The 13,629-nt window shown below is 53.3% G+C and overlaps 1 protein-coding gene across 3 annotated transcripts in view; it reads right to left on the bottom strand.

The window, feature by feature from the left end:
* The window catches only part of PSD2 (pleckstrin and Sec7 domain containing 2), a 53,633-nt gene that overhangs the window by 28,687 nt on the left and 11,317 nt on the right, over positions 1–13,629 (bottom strand). For 2 of the 3 annotated variants that reach the window (XM_066197204.1, XM_066197206.1), the window contains exons 2-4: positions 6,814–6,916; positions 4,250–4,819; positions 111–599 (exon numbers count right to left, since the gene is read on the bottom strand). In XM_066197204.1, coding sequence (XP_066053301.1) covers positions 111–599; positions 4,250–4,755 — 995 coding nt within the window. In that variant the 5' untranslated portion in view covers positions 4,756–4,819; positions 6,814–6,916. The remainder of the gene's footprint in view (positions 1–110; positions 600–4,249; positions 4,820–6,813; positions 6,917–13,629) is intronic. The other variant, XM_066197205.1, reaches the window with a different exon arrangement.

Raw genomic sequence — 13,629 nt, 5'->3', positions numbered from 1 at the left:
GCACAAGGGGTGAAAGAGCAGTTCCAACTCAGTCATGTCCACTGAGCCTTGCTCCTGGACTGGGATTTCCTAAGAAAAGGAGCCACTGTCCATGAAACTCCCTGCCTTACCTGATGGAGTTAATGATCTTGGTGGCATCCTCCTCTGACCCCTCCACGTGGAACCCATTTGGGATACTCTTCAAGGACAGCCGGCTCAGCACATTCTCTGACCTGCTGCTGGTAATTGAGTGTCTGAGAGGGCTCCCAAAATCCCCCTCCGCAGGCTTGGCTGCCGCCTGCTCTTGCTTATCAGCAGCCATGTGGTGAAGGGCCTCTCTCTGCTGGGCTGCCAGTTTCTGCTCCAAGAGCTCGGGGCTCTCCTTGGCCCTTTGCTGGATCAGTGGGGTGAGTGGTGCCTCGAAACTGACACAGCTGTCTGTCTCGTCTGTGAGGGAGAGCACGTCCAAAGAGTCCAGGCTGCTGTAGTAGGTCCCCTTCATAAGGTCAGACTCAACGATCTTCTCGAAGGTCGAGCTGAAGCCATCCCTGATGTCTTTGAATTGGAAATGCTCCCTGTCATCATCACTGCAGCTCAGCTTGGAGTCTCCAGAAGCAAACCTGGAGCAAAAGGAGAAATGTAGAAAATACTGTCAAGGCAATTCTTGCCCCGTTCCACTTGGAGCTGGGAGGCAAGAGAGGAGGCAGAAATGGCTGCTGTGATAATGGCCCTTGGGATCTTTCTGTGCTATAACAGAAAGATTGATTCCCAGTTTTGTTACAAGATTCTGGAGCTGAAAAAAATCAGTTTTGTGATGAGCAATCCCAGAGGCCCAGCCAGCCCTTAATTTTGTCATGTTCCAGGAAAAACCCAGACCTTTGAACTGGAGACTTTTGCATATGACACCTGCTACGAGATCCAGTGCCAGAATAACATCCTGGTTATTACTTAGCAGGTCCCACATGGCCATAATCTCAAGGCAGACAGGCCTGTTCTTTCAATGCCCTGTACAGAATCATTTCTATTAACTGCTCACACCACAGGCCTTGTATAGTCCAGCCCTAGACTTGTCCCCTGATGGCCCTTCACCAACCCGATGTCCATCCTTTGGACACTCCCTAACAGCTTCAGATCTTTCCCATATTGTGGTGCCCAGAACTGTCCCAGGGCTCGAGGTGAGGCCACCCCAGCCCAGAGCAGAGCGGGACAATGCCCTTCCTGGCCCAGCTGGTGATGCTGGACCTGATGCCCCTGAGGACATGGCTGTCCCTTTCACCCTCCAGGGCACTGCTGACTCATGTTCAACTTGCCATCACAAGTTTGCTGTGTTGGTGGAGTGTGGATCCTGCCAGAGAAGGACATGATGGAAACCAGGACTTTCTTGCCTCTGCACTGCAGTCTTTCTGCAAAGTTTTCCTGAAACTTTATTTGATGGAATGTGAATTTTTTGACAGCTATATGTTGCCATGGGAGGAAATGTGTGGGCAAAAGCCGCAGTCCCAAAACTGCAGGTGCTGAGTGTGTCTACAAGCAAAAGGTGGGGATTTCTCCGTTAGAAATTTTGCTCTTTTTCCATGAGTTAATGGGGCTGAAAACTGAGAGTATCATTCCCTGGTGGATCTCACAGTTGGACTGCAGAGCTGTGACCTCCCTGAGATCAGCAGGGCCAATGTTGGGGGCTTCTGAGAAGGTGAAAGACCTCTAGGCAACAAGCCACAATGAAAGGAAAATGGGGCTTTGACACACAATAGATGCCATGGGATAAACCAGAAAGGGGGAAAAGGGATTCAGTCAATGCAAACTGCAACACAGACACTCAATCTTTGGCTCTATTTCCGCACTTTTTTTTTAGCAACCATTTTCTGCACAGATGCCCTAACCTACCTTCAGGAGGACAACCATGGGTCCTTTCTCCAGCTCTACCATGGAGTGATGACCTTGGATGACTTCCCCCTTTAATTCTCCATTCCAGTGGGAAGAGCAAGTCCCAACACCTTCTTGTAAAATAGTTTAAAATTCAGGGAGAAAATGCATCATACAAGCAGCAACGTGCAGGTGATGACAAATGATTTGTCAGCAGGAACAAATAGTTGACTGCTCATTAGTAAAACATCAGATCAGGTTCTCCTATATCCAGAATGGGTCATTGCAGCAATCCCCAAAAGGGGAGTAAAGAAAAAAAAACAGGGAAACTCAGAGGTGATGCAGGATGACAGCCACTTCCTGGTGCCTTGGTCCAGCTGTCACTTTCTCCTGACCCACACTGACCCAGGAGAGCTGGGCACTCCATGTGGTCAGTGCAGAGCAGCTCCATGCTGTGCTTGGCCCAGCCACACGCTCCTGCCATTTACCCTGCAGATAGGTGGTCAAAGCACTGATGAGCTCCAACACAGTGAGTTAACCTGATCTGCAGGCAATGAGTGTTTTCCCAGACTTCAGCTGCGTCCCAGAAGTTTTCCAGCTGCCCTTCTGCTTTGAATATAGCGTGTGACTTGTCTCTTGTGCATTCAGCCTCCCAAAAGACTCATTTGCTATCCAAGTGAATGTGTTTAGAGCACGAGCTCACGGACTCTGCATGCAGACCCCAGTCAGGTTGCATCATCTCCAAATCCTCAGCCTGCCACTTCTACCAATTCATGCCCTAGTACCTTAAAATAATTGCACTTCCAGTGATGGCAGCAGCATTCTCTGACCACCCTTAGATTCCTCTTGAACTCGCAGCCTCTGCCAGGGAGCCACCTACCAAGCAAATATGACTCCCCTGAAACCTGAGAGACTTGCAGCTATCCAAGATATGACTGCATAGCTCAGGGGCTCCTGGGACCTGCCTGGGGACAGGCTTCCCGAGCTCTCTGGACAGCAGCAGCCTGCCCCGGACACTTCCTTGCAACACCTTCAGTTGTGCTTTTTGAAGCAGTGCTGCTGCTTCTTGCTCTTGAGTGAAACAAACCACCAGCTTTTTATAGAGAAGCCTGTTCAACAGCAGAGAAACAAAGCAGGAGGGATGCCTGCTGTCAGCCCACGTCCTGCGTGGCTCCCCAGCTCTGCTGCCCACGCTCCAGACAGTGTTCGGAACGTGCAGCTCAGCATGGAGCCTGCCTGGGGCTGGAGCTAGGAGGTGATCCCCAGGTCACCTTGGCCACCCTGTCCCTCCACAGCTCCTCTTCAGAAGGCCACACTCCTCTGGGACAACCCCTGCTGCTTTTCTTTGGCCCCTCCTGCTTTGCAGCATCTCTCCTGCCCCGGGGTAGGTGCACAGGCAGGGCTGTAAAATTCACAGCAGGCATCAACCCCGGGTGGCTAAAACACAGAGCCCTGGCTGATTTCTGGGAGCAAAGGGAAGCATCCATACCCCTCCTGCAGGAATGGCAGGGGAAGAACCTCTCCTCATTCCAGTGACCTCTCATTCCCCCTAAGCCCCCAGCCTCCAGAATCCCATGGAGGTCTAGAAACCTGCAGAGGCATAAAACCAGCTGTGGACACCACCCCAGTGCGAGTGATCCCCAGCCTGGAGAGTTCTCCTGTGAGCCAGGCTGCCAGAAGAGAGGACTCAGGGACTGAGGGACATTGCACACCTGCAGGTTTGTCTCAGGCACTTGAGAATTGGATGACACTTGTACCTTTTGTGTCACACTGCTGTCCCTGTCACCCAGGCACTGATAACACCTGCCACAGGTGCAGTGGAGAGCAAAGCTCAGTGCCGTGCCCACTGTCAGATACACAGCTGCCACCTGCTAGCCCAGGGACTGCCAGTGCTATAGCTATGCTGCCAGGGGCTTCCAGGGACTTCCCTGACAAGCCTGGCTCTCCAGCATCCCCAGGCTGCTGTACTTGCCCTAAGTTACCTCAGGCAACTCTGCCCTAAGTGCTGCAGTTGAATCTCCAACTTGCAAGTGGGACACCCCCAAAGTGAGCACAACCAGCTCCTCCCGAGATCCCAAAAGCTTCCCCTTCCCTTTAGTGACTCTGTGAGCAGACACTGCCTCTAATCACAGCTTTCTGCATTTGTAACAGGAAAAAAAAAAAAAAACCCCAAAAAAACTGTGTGAGAAGCCCAGAGAGGAAAAAGAGTAAAAAGTTACAAACAGGGAAAAAATGTGCCAGAAGCCCAAAGAGCAACAGGAGTGGAAACCACAGTCAGCCATGAGAGCAGCTGCAGCTCCTTAAACTGATGAGTTACACACGGAGCAGAGTAACTCGAAGCAAGGAGCCTTGAAAACAACACACACAAACCAGGACCGAGCCGACCTCGCGGCGGCTTCGCACTCACCCGAACTGCTCCTCTGCCTCGTCAGCACTCAGAGCTTCTGAGGACCCCAGGACGCTGTGCCACCGCTCCTTGCTGAGGGCCCCGCTGGCTCTGTGCAGGCTGGGGGAGCCCCTGTCCCCCAGCTCGGGGCTGCTCCGGCCGGGCGTGTCCCCGTCCTGCGGCCGCTCCCGGCCCGCGGCCAGCGCAGCGTCCACCCCGTTGGCCAGCACGGCCCCGTCCGCACGGCCGCTCTCGCCGGCAGCGCCCGGCCCTTGTCCCTGCTCGCTGAGCCGCTCGCCTGGCTCTGTCACCGCTTCCAGATGTTCGTCCCGCCGCTCCCCGCGCTCCCCCTCCGCTCGGGAGGGCTGAGCGTCGTGCCGGGGGCTGGCTCTCCCGCTGGCAGGCTCCGCAGGCTGGCTCGGCTGCTCGTCCCCGTCGCTGCAGGCCAGCGGGGACGGCTGCGAGCCCGGGGAATGCGGCTCGCACTCGCCTGCGGCAGACCATGGCAAGGGGCTGGTCTCGCTCATGTTCCGCTCCTTGTCCCAGCGCTCACGGGATCCCTCCCCGCGCTCAGCTCAGGCTCCGTACTACCTACAAGGGAGAAGAAACCACAGCGTGGGCATCGGGAAGGGCTGTCACAAAGGCAGGCTGAAGCCCCCAGCCCAGCTCACATCCTCGGGGTAAAAGCAGGGAAGGACTGTTCTGGTGTTTGGTGCTTTTGAAGGCCCAGCGCTCCCTACTCAGAGCAGTGAGATCGGAGAGGAAAATCTGCTGTTGTGGTGCTGAGCCACTGGGGCCCAGGCACCCACCTTTCCTGCTGCTCCTGTAACCCCAGAGGGCCTCAGAACAGGGGACGTGTCCCACTCAGGCTGTTTGTGCCCAGGGCTGGGGATAGGAAAGCGTAATTTCCCGGAGTTGCTGCTGGGATGCTATTCCCTGCTATTCCCCGCCCTCCAGAAATAGGAGAAATAGGTGAAACGGGCAATAAGTGTGATTTATTCTTTTCTAACTGTTCTAAGCAGCTGTGCTGTGCCAACCTGTGTGATTCTCCCTGCTGACTTAGCATTTCTGCAGAGCATCCTGCCTGCCAGAGCATCACTTCTCTTTTCCCAAAACACAAGTACTGCTGAAGGGTGTCACAAGCTGCCAGCTCAAACTCTGGCAAAAGTGTCCTGATTGAATATTCCCTGGGATGCTCTCCCTGTAGGGCAAGGGAAGGACACCGTTTTGCACTATAGTGCAAAGTATATAAGTAGTTTTTTGACAAAAAGGCACTTTATTGGCAAATAGACCCATTGATGCAAAGTCTGCAAGGTCTTACAAGCACCATCCTCAGCCTCACAGTGCTGTGCAAGCTTTACTCCATCATGACCCTCCCACAGCTGCAGTCAAGTGCCACCAGGAATGATCTCTTCTGGAAGCAGGAGTATTCTGCATGGCACCCAGGCTGAGCCATTGTAACAGCTGATTTTGGTTTTAAGCAATATGTGTCTTCACAGATACTTTTAAAATATTATCTGTCTTCATAGGGCTGTTCAGCCTGGAGGAGACAAAGCTCTAGGGAGACCTTAGAGCCCATTCCAGAACCTAAAGGGACTCCAAGAGAGCTGGAGAGGGACTTTGATAAGGGCATTAAGTGACAGGACAAGGGCAAATGGCTTCACACTGACAGAGGGCAGGGCTGCATTAGAGATTAGAAAGAAATTCTTCCCTGTGAGGGTGGTGAGGCCCTGGCACAGGCTGAACAGAGAAGCTGTGGCTGCCCCTGGATTCCTGGAAGTGCCCAAGGCCAGGTTGGACAGGTATTGGAGCACCCTGGGACAGTGGAAGGTGTCCCTGCCCATGGCAGGATGTTGGAGGATAGTCCCTGAGGTCCCTTCCAACCCAAACCATTTGGTGATGTGACCGATTCAGCTGCACAGGAAGCCTGGCTAATCAGTGCCAGCAGGCAGACAGGACTGGGGTTCTCCCCCGAACTCGGTTCCTAACTCACATCTGAAGCAGATCATTCAAACTCCCTGCCTCAGTTTCCCTCTCAGTGAACCATCACCTTTGAGCAGCCAGGAGAGTGCCCAGGTTCAGCAACAGACTCTGGGCGCCCTCACTTGCTGAGCTGAAGCCTTTATTAGTAGTAAAATCACTAATTGCTTGGCCAGGTCAGGGCTCAATTAGTTTTTGTCAACAAGGGGTGCAGAACTGCAGCTGCCTCTGCTCTTACCCCTGTGGAGACCTCAGCAGCCCCTCCTTGCTGCTGCTTCCTCTGCACCTGAGAAGAGACAGGAGGGATTTGGGCCCAAACACCCCTCTGTGGCTTAGATAAGGGCAGATCCACACAGGTACATGCTGAGCTGCTGCTGAGCAGGACAGATCCCAAGGGGAACCCCAATTCCTGCCTGCCTTTGCTCTCCTCCCAAAGCCCAGGCAGTCCTGGGCCTCAGATCCATGTCCTGCTCTCCCCAGCTGGGAGGTGTGATGGGCTGGGGAGTTCAGAGCCCTGCATGGGGTGAGGGACTCCTTGAGGACTGCACGTGCCACAGTCCTGAGATGGGGCAAGTCCCTCCTGGAGGTGGTGCTGGCAGTTTTACCTCTTCTCCAGGTGCATCCGTGTGCATCCCTCGGTGTCCCGGCGCGGGCGGCACCGCCGCACCTATTGCAGCCCGGAGTTCCCGATGCCTGCACGGCCCCTGCCTGCAACAAGGCAACAGAGAAAGTGAGATCCAGGCCAGAGAGAAGAATCCTGCTGGTTTCCTGCCACCCTGCTGCTGCTCCTCATCAGGCTGTTTCCCAGACCCAGCCCAAGACTCCTCGGCAGAGCACTGCAAGTGCTCCCTCCTCAGCATGCTCTGGGGTTTTCAGACATGGCAGTGCAAGAGTATTCCTTACACAGACCTTCTGACATCTTTCCTTACAAAGCCACCCCAAGCAGCTAAAGTGGAGCGAAGGGACTCTGTGGTTGCAGGTTTCAGGAGAAACACGTGGATGTGAGCCCAGAGAATGTCCAATTTCACTCATCAGATCCATAGAGTGAGATACCTGAGCTTTGGACTGATTCCCCAGCAACCACCTCCTCAGCCCCACCAACAAAGAGCCACATTAAAGGTCCTTTACCTGAGCTAAATGCAAGCAAATCCCAGCTATCAAAGTGATTGATGTAGCAACATTTCTCTTGCAGAGTGTTTTGCACAACGCAGGGATGGACAGTGATGCGTCCCCCTGAGGTGACCCCAGGCTGGGGGAGCATGTCAGGTCACCACAGATGGTGTGTCCCCTACAGACAGCTGCCTGAACTCACAGGCCAGACTTGCGTAGAGTTGATGGAGACAGAAAGACAGGACACCACTGCCTGTGTGCTGCTAGAGGTGATGGGTGGATCAGGGTCCAGATGTGCCACCTGCTTTCCAGTGGCTGGAAAGAGCCCACAGAGCAGCTTGGCAGCAGATGTCTGTGTCAAGTCCCTGCAGAGGGATCTGCTTGTAACCTCTCTTGGGCTTGCCCTTGCAGGCCTTCAGCTTCGTTCCCCACTAGCCTGACAAGAGAAAGGCTGCCCTAGACTTTCTGGGTCACCAGCACACCAGCCTCCTGCAGCCCAGAATCCCACCTACAGGAGCTGAGCCCTCCCAAGGGAGGGGAAAAGAAGCCCCTGGGACAGTCCTCAGGTTCACACACGTGGGCCAAGCCTCCTCTATCTCGTTCACCTGCCATCCCAAATTAAGAGGGAAAAACTGCAAAACTCTTTCCCACCAAATCCAGGAGAGAAAATCAGTCGCAGGCACATGGTGTTCCCATGCACTGAGAGCAGGGCCAAGCCAATGCAGCATCTTCCAGGAATTGACTTGCAAAACTACCAACACTCTCCTGAGCATGACCACACCATGATCCCAAAAAATACTGAGACTTTGGGACTTTCTCAAAGTGAAGGTATAATACAGACCTGGAAGACATGCAACACCCAGCTACTGCTCAAATCTTTGGAGGAATCTTCCCAGCAAAACTTTCCAGCAGGCTTTTTTTCTTAATATGAGATGAATAATGTTGGGGTTTTGAGTGGATTTTTTTTAAAAAAATAGCTAAAAGGCTTTGAGCTGAAATTCTCCATCTCCCTGCCATCCATCCAAAAACTCCAGTAGGAACCACCCAAGCTGAATTCCAGTCCAATAGTTCAAGCTTGGCACAGCTGTATGCAACAGGAAACTAAAAGCAGTTAGGAGATGAGCCTAAGAAAGAAATGTTGGCAAGCCTTAGTAAGTGTGGTGTCCCAGCCATCCCTCCTAACTTTAAGTAACTTACATTATTTATATTAAAAGAAAAAAAAAAACCCACCACCATTTTTATTACATATAAACTACTACAGTTGTTAGGCATGAAACTACTGTTTCACCCTCACTGGAATGTTTGTGGTCTGGAAGGAGTGCTGAGGAATCAATAGTTAAAGCCTTAGTCATGTTTCTCCTTGGCCCCTGTTCCTCCTGGAGAGGAGGCACCAGGGAAGCCCTGGCAGGATGTGTGCACAGACTATTGCTGAGCCAGGAACACCAACAGCTTCCAGTGTGACAAAACTGGGAGCTGAGCACAGCCAGGAGAAATCCAGGCCTCTTGCAGCCTCTTGACCCTTGAGGTTTGTGTGTGTCCCACTGGATGCCTGCTTCATTGCACACACCTGCTTGGGGGCTGCAGTGTGCACCCAAAGTCTGCAGACAAGCTGAGGGTGCAGCAACCCATGACAAACTCCCAACAAGTCACCAACTACTTGATTTTTGCTTACAGTGACAGTCGCTTGAAGCACACACAAGTTACGAGTGGCTGAGGCTTCCCAGAATCTCCAGACGAACTGCAAGACTGGACTGTGACAGTCTGTGGCTCTGATTGCAGCTCTTCACGGTGGTGCCTTGTACTGCAGTCATGCAGCCAACTCCTGCCAAACTCCCAGCTCATCCCACATCAGCTGCAGAGGATCTCTCCCACCCTACAGCTCATCCGTGACCTGCTGCCTCCCCACCTCTGTGGGGAAAGTGGATGAGCAAAGGGAGGAGCAGACAGACTGCGATGCCACAGCTTGGAAAACCTGGAAGATGAATGATGATGGAACAGCTGGTTGCAATTGTCTACATCTGCCTCCAGCAGACAGCTGAAAGGTCACCAGCTCTGGACAAAGCCCCAGCCCAAACTCTCAACACTGTTCTCTTTGCTCTGGAAAACACCAAAGTACAGTTCAGACTCTGAAGCTGCCACAGCTTCAACCAGGCTCTGGGGAGAGGACACACTGCAGCACTGGGGCAAGGGGCAGGGTGGTGTTCAGAGGTCCCTCTGGGGCTCCTCTGACTGTCCCAAAGCTGTACAGCCTGGCTGCCTCGGGCTGCAGGCTGACATTCCCCAAGTCCCTCCTCATTTCCTTCTGTTCCTGCTTTGCAAAGTGCTCTCTGAAGCAGGTAAGGGCAGAAAAGTGGTATGTGGGTTCCCATCAGTGGATTTTCACAAGTCTTGCCCTTTCTGCAGGCTCAGGCACCCTCTCCAGTGACTGCTCTTCCCTAGGTCCTGGGAATAGGGTGGGCACCCCTTGCATGTCCAGTGTTCCCAGCTTCCCGCAAATGTAAGCGGGGTTAGCATTCAAAAAAGGGTCTGGCAAGAAAGGGGGATGCCCTGGCACATATCCCAGCCAGGACTGGTCACAACAGATGACGTGACCTGCTGCGTTGTAGACAGTTGTTAAGCAGGAGCTCCATGATTTGGAGCAGACCAGCTCTGGAAGGCCCACATAAGCAGAAGAACATGGATTCATGCTAGGAAAAGCACATTATTGCTGTAGGAGAGGCTAAGGGAAGCCAAGGCATCCATGGTCCATGGCTAACCATGGCCTTTCCATCTCCTTCCCAGAGCTGGGGCTTGGTGGGAGAGGTGGGACACAGGCTGAAGGGACTGAGGACCCCACCCCTGTGGCCATCTCATGCTGCCCTGAGATGCAGGCCAGGCTCAGCGAGCCAACAGCTATTACCTTCATTTATCAGAATTCCAGCAGCACCCGCTCATCACTGTGAGTTTCCAGTGCCACAGGAGAGCAATTCAGGACAGCCACTCACTCCTGCTCCAGCCCCACTGTGCCCCAGGTCCTGCACAGCCCCTGGACCAGCAGGAGATGGGGCAGGGGTGGTTGGGAGGGAAGGAGAGCAGAAATACCCCATCACCTGCTTTGGGGTGATGCTGGATTTGCAGCAGGACCAGCAAAGCCGAGCTGGCATCCACTGCAGGGAAGCATTGGTCCCGAAGAGGTCGGGCAGAGATGCAGCAAAGTTTGCCCTGATTTTGTGAGGGGTTGGAAAGCACACAGCAGCTCTTTCAGGGACAGGCTCTGGAAGTGTCCCAGCTTTTGTTGAAGCTGAATGGCTGGTGGGAAATGATTTATTTTTAATTTTCTTCCCTGCGTTACGAACTGGAAAGGCTCCCACTTCAGTTTTGTGTAACCACTTGGCTGCTGGGACACAGGAAGGCTTGGAGAAGAATCCTGCTGCTTAGTCAAGCATGAGCTTTTCCTCAAGTTCATGCTGAGCTGGGCTGCTTCCTGCAGCAGCCTTGCTCTTCCTTGCTCCTCTGTATCCAATTCCCTCCGGCTTAGTGAAAACAGAATCATGGAATGGTTTGAGTTGGAGATGTTGAACTTCTTGGGCTAAAATGCCTATAGTGACATCCTTTGCTGTGATGGGCCATGTGCCCAGAGCTCCTGTCCCCTGTGAGCAGGAATGGAATGTGCCCAGCAGCCATTTGATGTCCAGGCTGTAGATCCCATCCACAGTGTGGCTGCAGGACAGGGATGGATGTGCTTTTACGACCTGACTTACCAGTGAATTTATAAAAGGCAGGTGTCACACGTTACCCTGCACATGGGCTCGGTCAGGGCTCTTTGAGGAGAAAATCCTGTGGAGACATGGAGAGATCACAGCCGTGGTTCTTCTTTTTGAAGCACATTTCTTCCTTCTTATGCCTCTGCTTTGACCTCTGCCCTTTCAACATGGCTGAAAATAAAAACCCTCTACCATTTTCATTGTGAAAATCCTCTTTTATTTCTCCCATGGGCTTGGTTTTTATATGATTTTGAAGACTTCAATCATATCATTCTCAGCCTCTCCTCTCCAGATTGTAGACCCAGCCTTCTTAGCCTGTTCTCAGAAGACAGCTTCTCCACCCCCTTAAGTATTTTGGCTACCTTTTCCTGGATTTTCTCTAATTCTTTTACTTCTATCACTCAGTTACAGTCTGAACACAGGGAAAGCAGCACTGCATAGTGAACTCACGGCGTGGGCACACCAAAGATTTGTGCAGCACCAAACCGCTCTGTACATCAGTCCCTCCCTGATGACACCAAGTTCTAAGTCACCTGCAGCATTCCTCCTGCAGACCAGGCAGTGAGGGGCAGGGCTGGGCTGAGCCCTCAGCCACACACTGATGCCAGAATTACACTTTGCAGAGCCCCTGGAGTACTGGTGGTCATTGCTCGTGGGCAATATACTGTGCCAGTGGTTTCCATCCATCTCAGCCAGTGCAAACTGCAGGTCCTGCACCCTTCACTTCCAATGTGGAAAAGAGGCCGTGGATAAAACATATCCCAGAGACTAAAATAAACCAGCTACATGCTAAAAAAAGAGCCTTTGGGTAATCAGAAATCACTGTGCATACTTTTGAACATCCTTTTTCTTGAAACCAAATCCTACAGCTCCTTATTTTGAATTTTTATTAGAGTCCCCAGAGCAACTAGGACACATTGAGATCCAAATGACTCCTGCTAAACTTCATCCTGGGGAAACAACAGCAGTTTTTTGCTTATAGAAAACAATAAAGCGGAGTCTTAAAATCCTTAACAGATTTCCTGTTTGCAATCTTTTGCAGTTATTAAAACGGGGGGGGGGAAAAAGAATATATTTAGTATTTTTTGCATGTTCCTTTCCTGGTACTGACACCTCGGCTGGGCAGCCCTTTGGGCACTGAGCCTTCCTCCAGCCCTGGGCGTGCACCGTGCAAACCTGACTGCTCCCTTCACAGGGGAAACAGAATCGTGATCTCAAGCCTGTGAAAAGGGGTGACAGCCTGCACTGTGTCCAGTCTGGCCTTCTCAGGACAGGAGGGACCTGGGGCTCCTGGGGCAGCTCCAGTGGAGGCTGGGGAAGTGCCTGGAGCATCTCCGTGCCCAGGAAAGGCCGAGGGAGCAGGGGCTGCTCAGCCTGGAGAGGAGCCCCAGCTGAGAGGGGACCTCAGCCCTGGGTGTCCCTGTGTGCCCCTGGGTGTCTCTGGGTCTCCCTGTCTGTCCCTGGGTGTCCCTGTGTGTCCCTGTGTGCAGGGAGGGCAGAGCTGGCCCAGGCTCTGCTCCAGGCCCAGCAATGGCCCCAGAGCCACGGGCAGGGCTGAGCCCAGGAATTGCCCCTGCCCAGGAGGCAGAACTTGTGCCCTGGGCAGTGCCCAGCCCTGAGCAGATTGTGCCCAGAGGCTGTGGAGGGTCCCTCCCAGGGGATATTGCAGATATTCCTGTGCCCTGAGCTCTGGGGTGGCCCTGCTGGAGCAGGGAGGTGGCACCAGGTGAGCCTCTGTGGGCCGTTCCAACCTTCCCCAGCCTGTGGTTCTGTGGTTCTGTGGTTCTGTGGTTCTGTGGTTCTGTGGTTCTGTGGTTCTGTGGTTCTGCACCCTCACTTTACATCCTGGTGACGTGGCAGGAGTCACTTAAGCCTCCACAAAAAACGGCCCAAAGCACAGGGACAATGAGCCTGTGGGTCTCCCAGGAGAAGTGTGGGCTTGAGGCAGAAGGTCCAGGATGTGGCTGGACATGGAGACAGCATGGCAGGTCTGTAATCTTCCTGGAATAAGCCCCTTTCAAACCCCATCCAGGGCCTCTCAGCTTGACTGTGGGGGGACAAAGATCCTGCTGCAGTCAGTGGGGTCTGTCTGCTCCTTAGATCCCCCCTCCTGCAGAAGCCAGCCCTGACCCCCTTGGAGACCTTGCAGGGCTCCCTGTGGATTACTCCTGCAGAAACCCACAGCAATTCACAGCAATCCTCCTGTGCCTCAGAGAACCAGGAGCCTCCAGAGAGGGAACAGCAAAGGAGGGCAAATTTTTACTGCGTCCTGGGGGAAGGAGGAGAAGGGCAGCTCCCAAGGGATGTTGTTCCTGCCTCTCCAACACACAGTCCCCACCAAGGGGGTCTGGCCAAGGTGGTTGTTTGCTGCAGGAGCCCAAGGCCATGAGTCCACAGCACAGATCTGAAGCCTGCAGCTGTAAAGGGATCACAGGGACACCAAAGGATCTCAGCCAGCTCTTTCCTGGCACGGGAGAAAAGGTGGAGAAAAGGGGCAGAGGCCTTTTGTGCCCTGACACCCCAGCTTCAGGCAACTCCCAGAGCTCAGAGAAGAGCTTGAGAGAAGGA

Source organism: Chamaea fasciata, unplaced genomic scaffold (assembly GCF_029207755.1).
Source record: "Chamaea fasciata isolate MVZ Bird 193981 ecotype frontalis unplaced genomic scaffold, bChaFas1.0.hap1 SCAF_15, whole genome shotgun sequence".
Lineage (NCBI taxonomy): Eukaryota > Metazoa > Chordata > Aves > Passeriformes > Sylviidae > Chamaea > Chamaea fasciata.
Note: the sequence above shows the minus strand (reverse complement) of the source record. Positions and strands in the feature narration are given on the sequence as shown.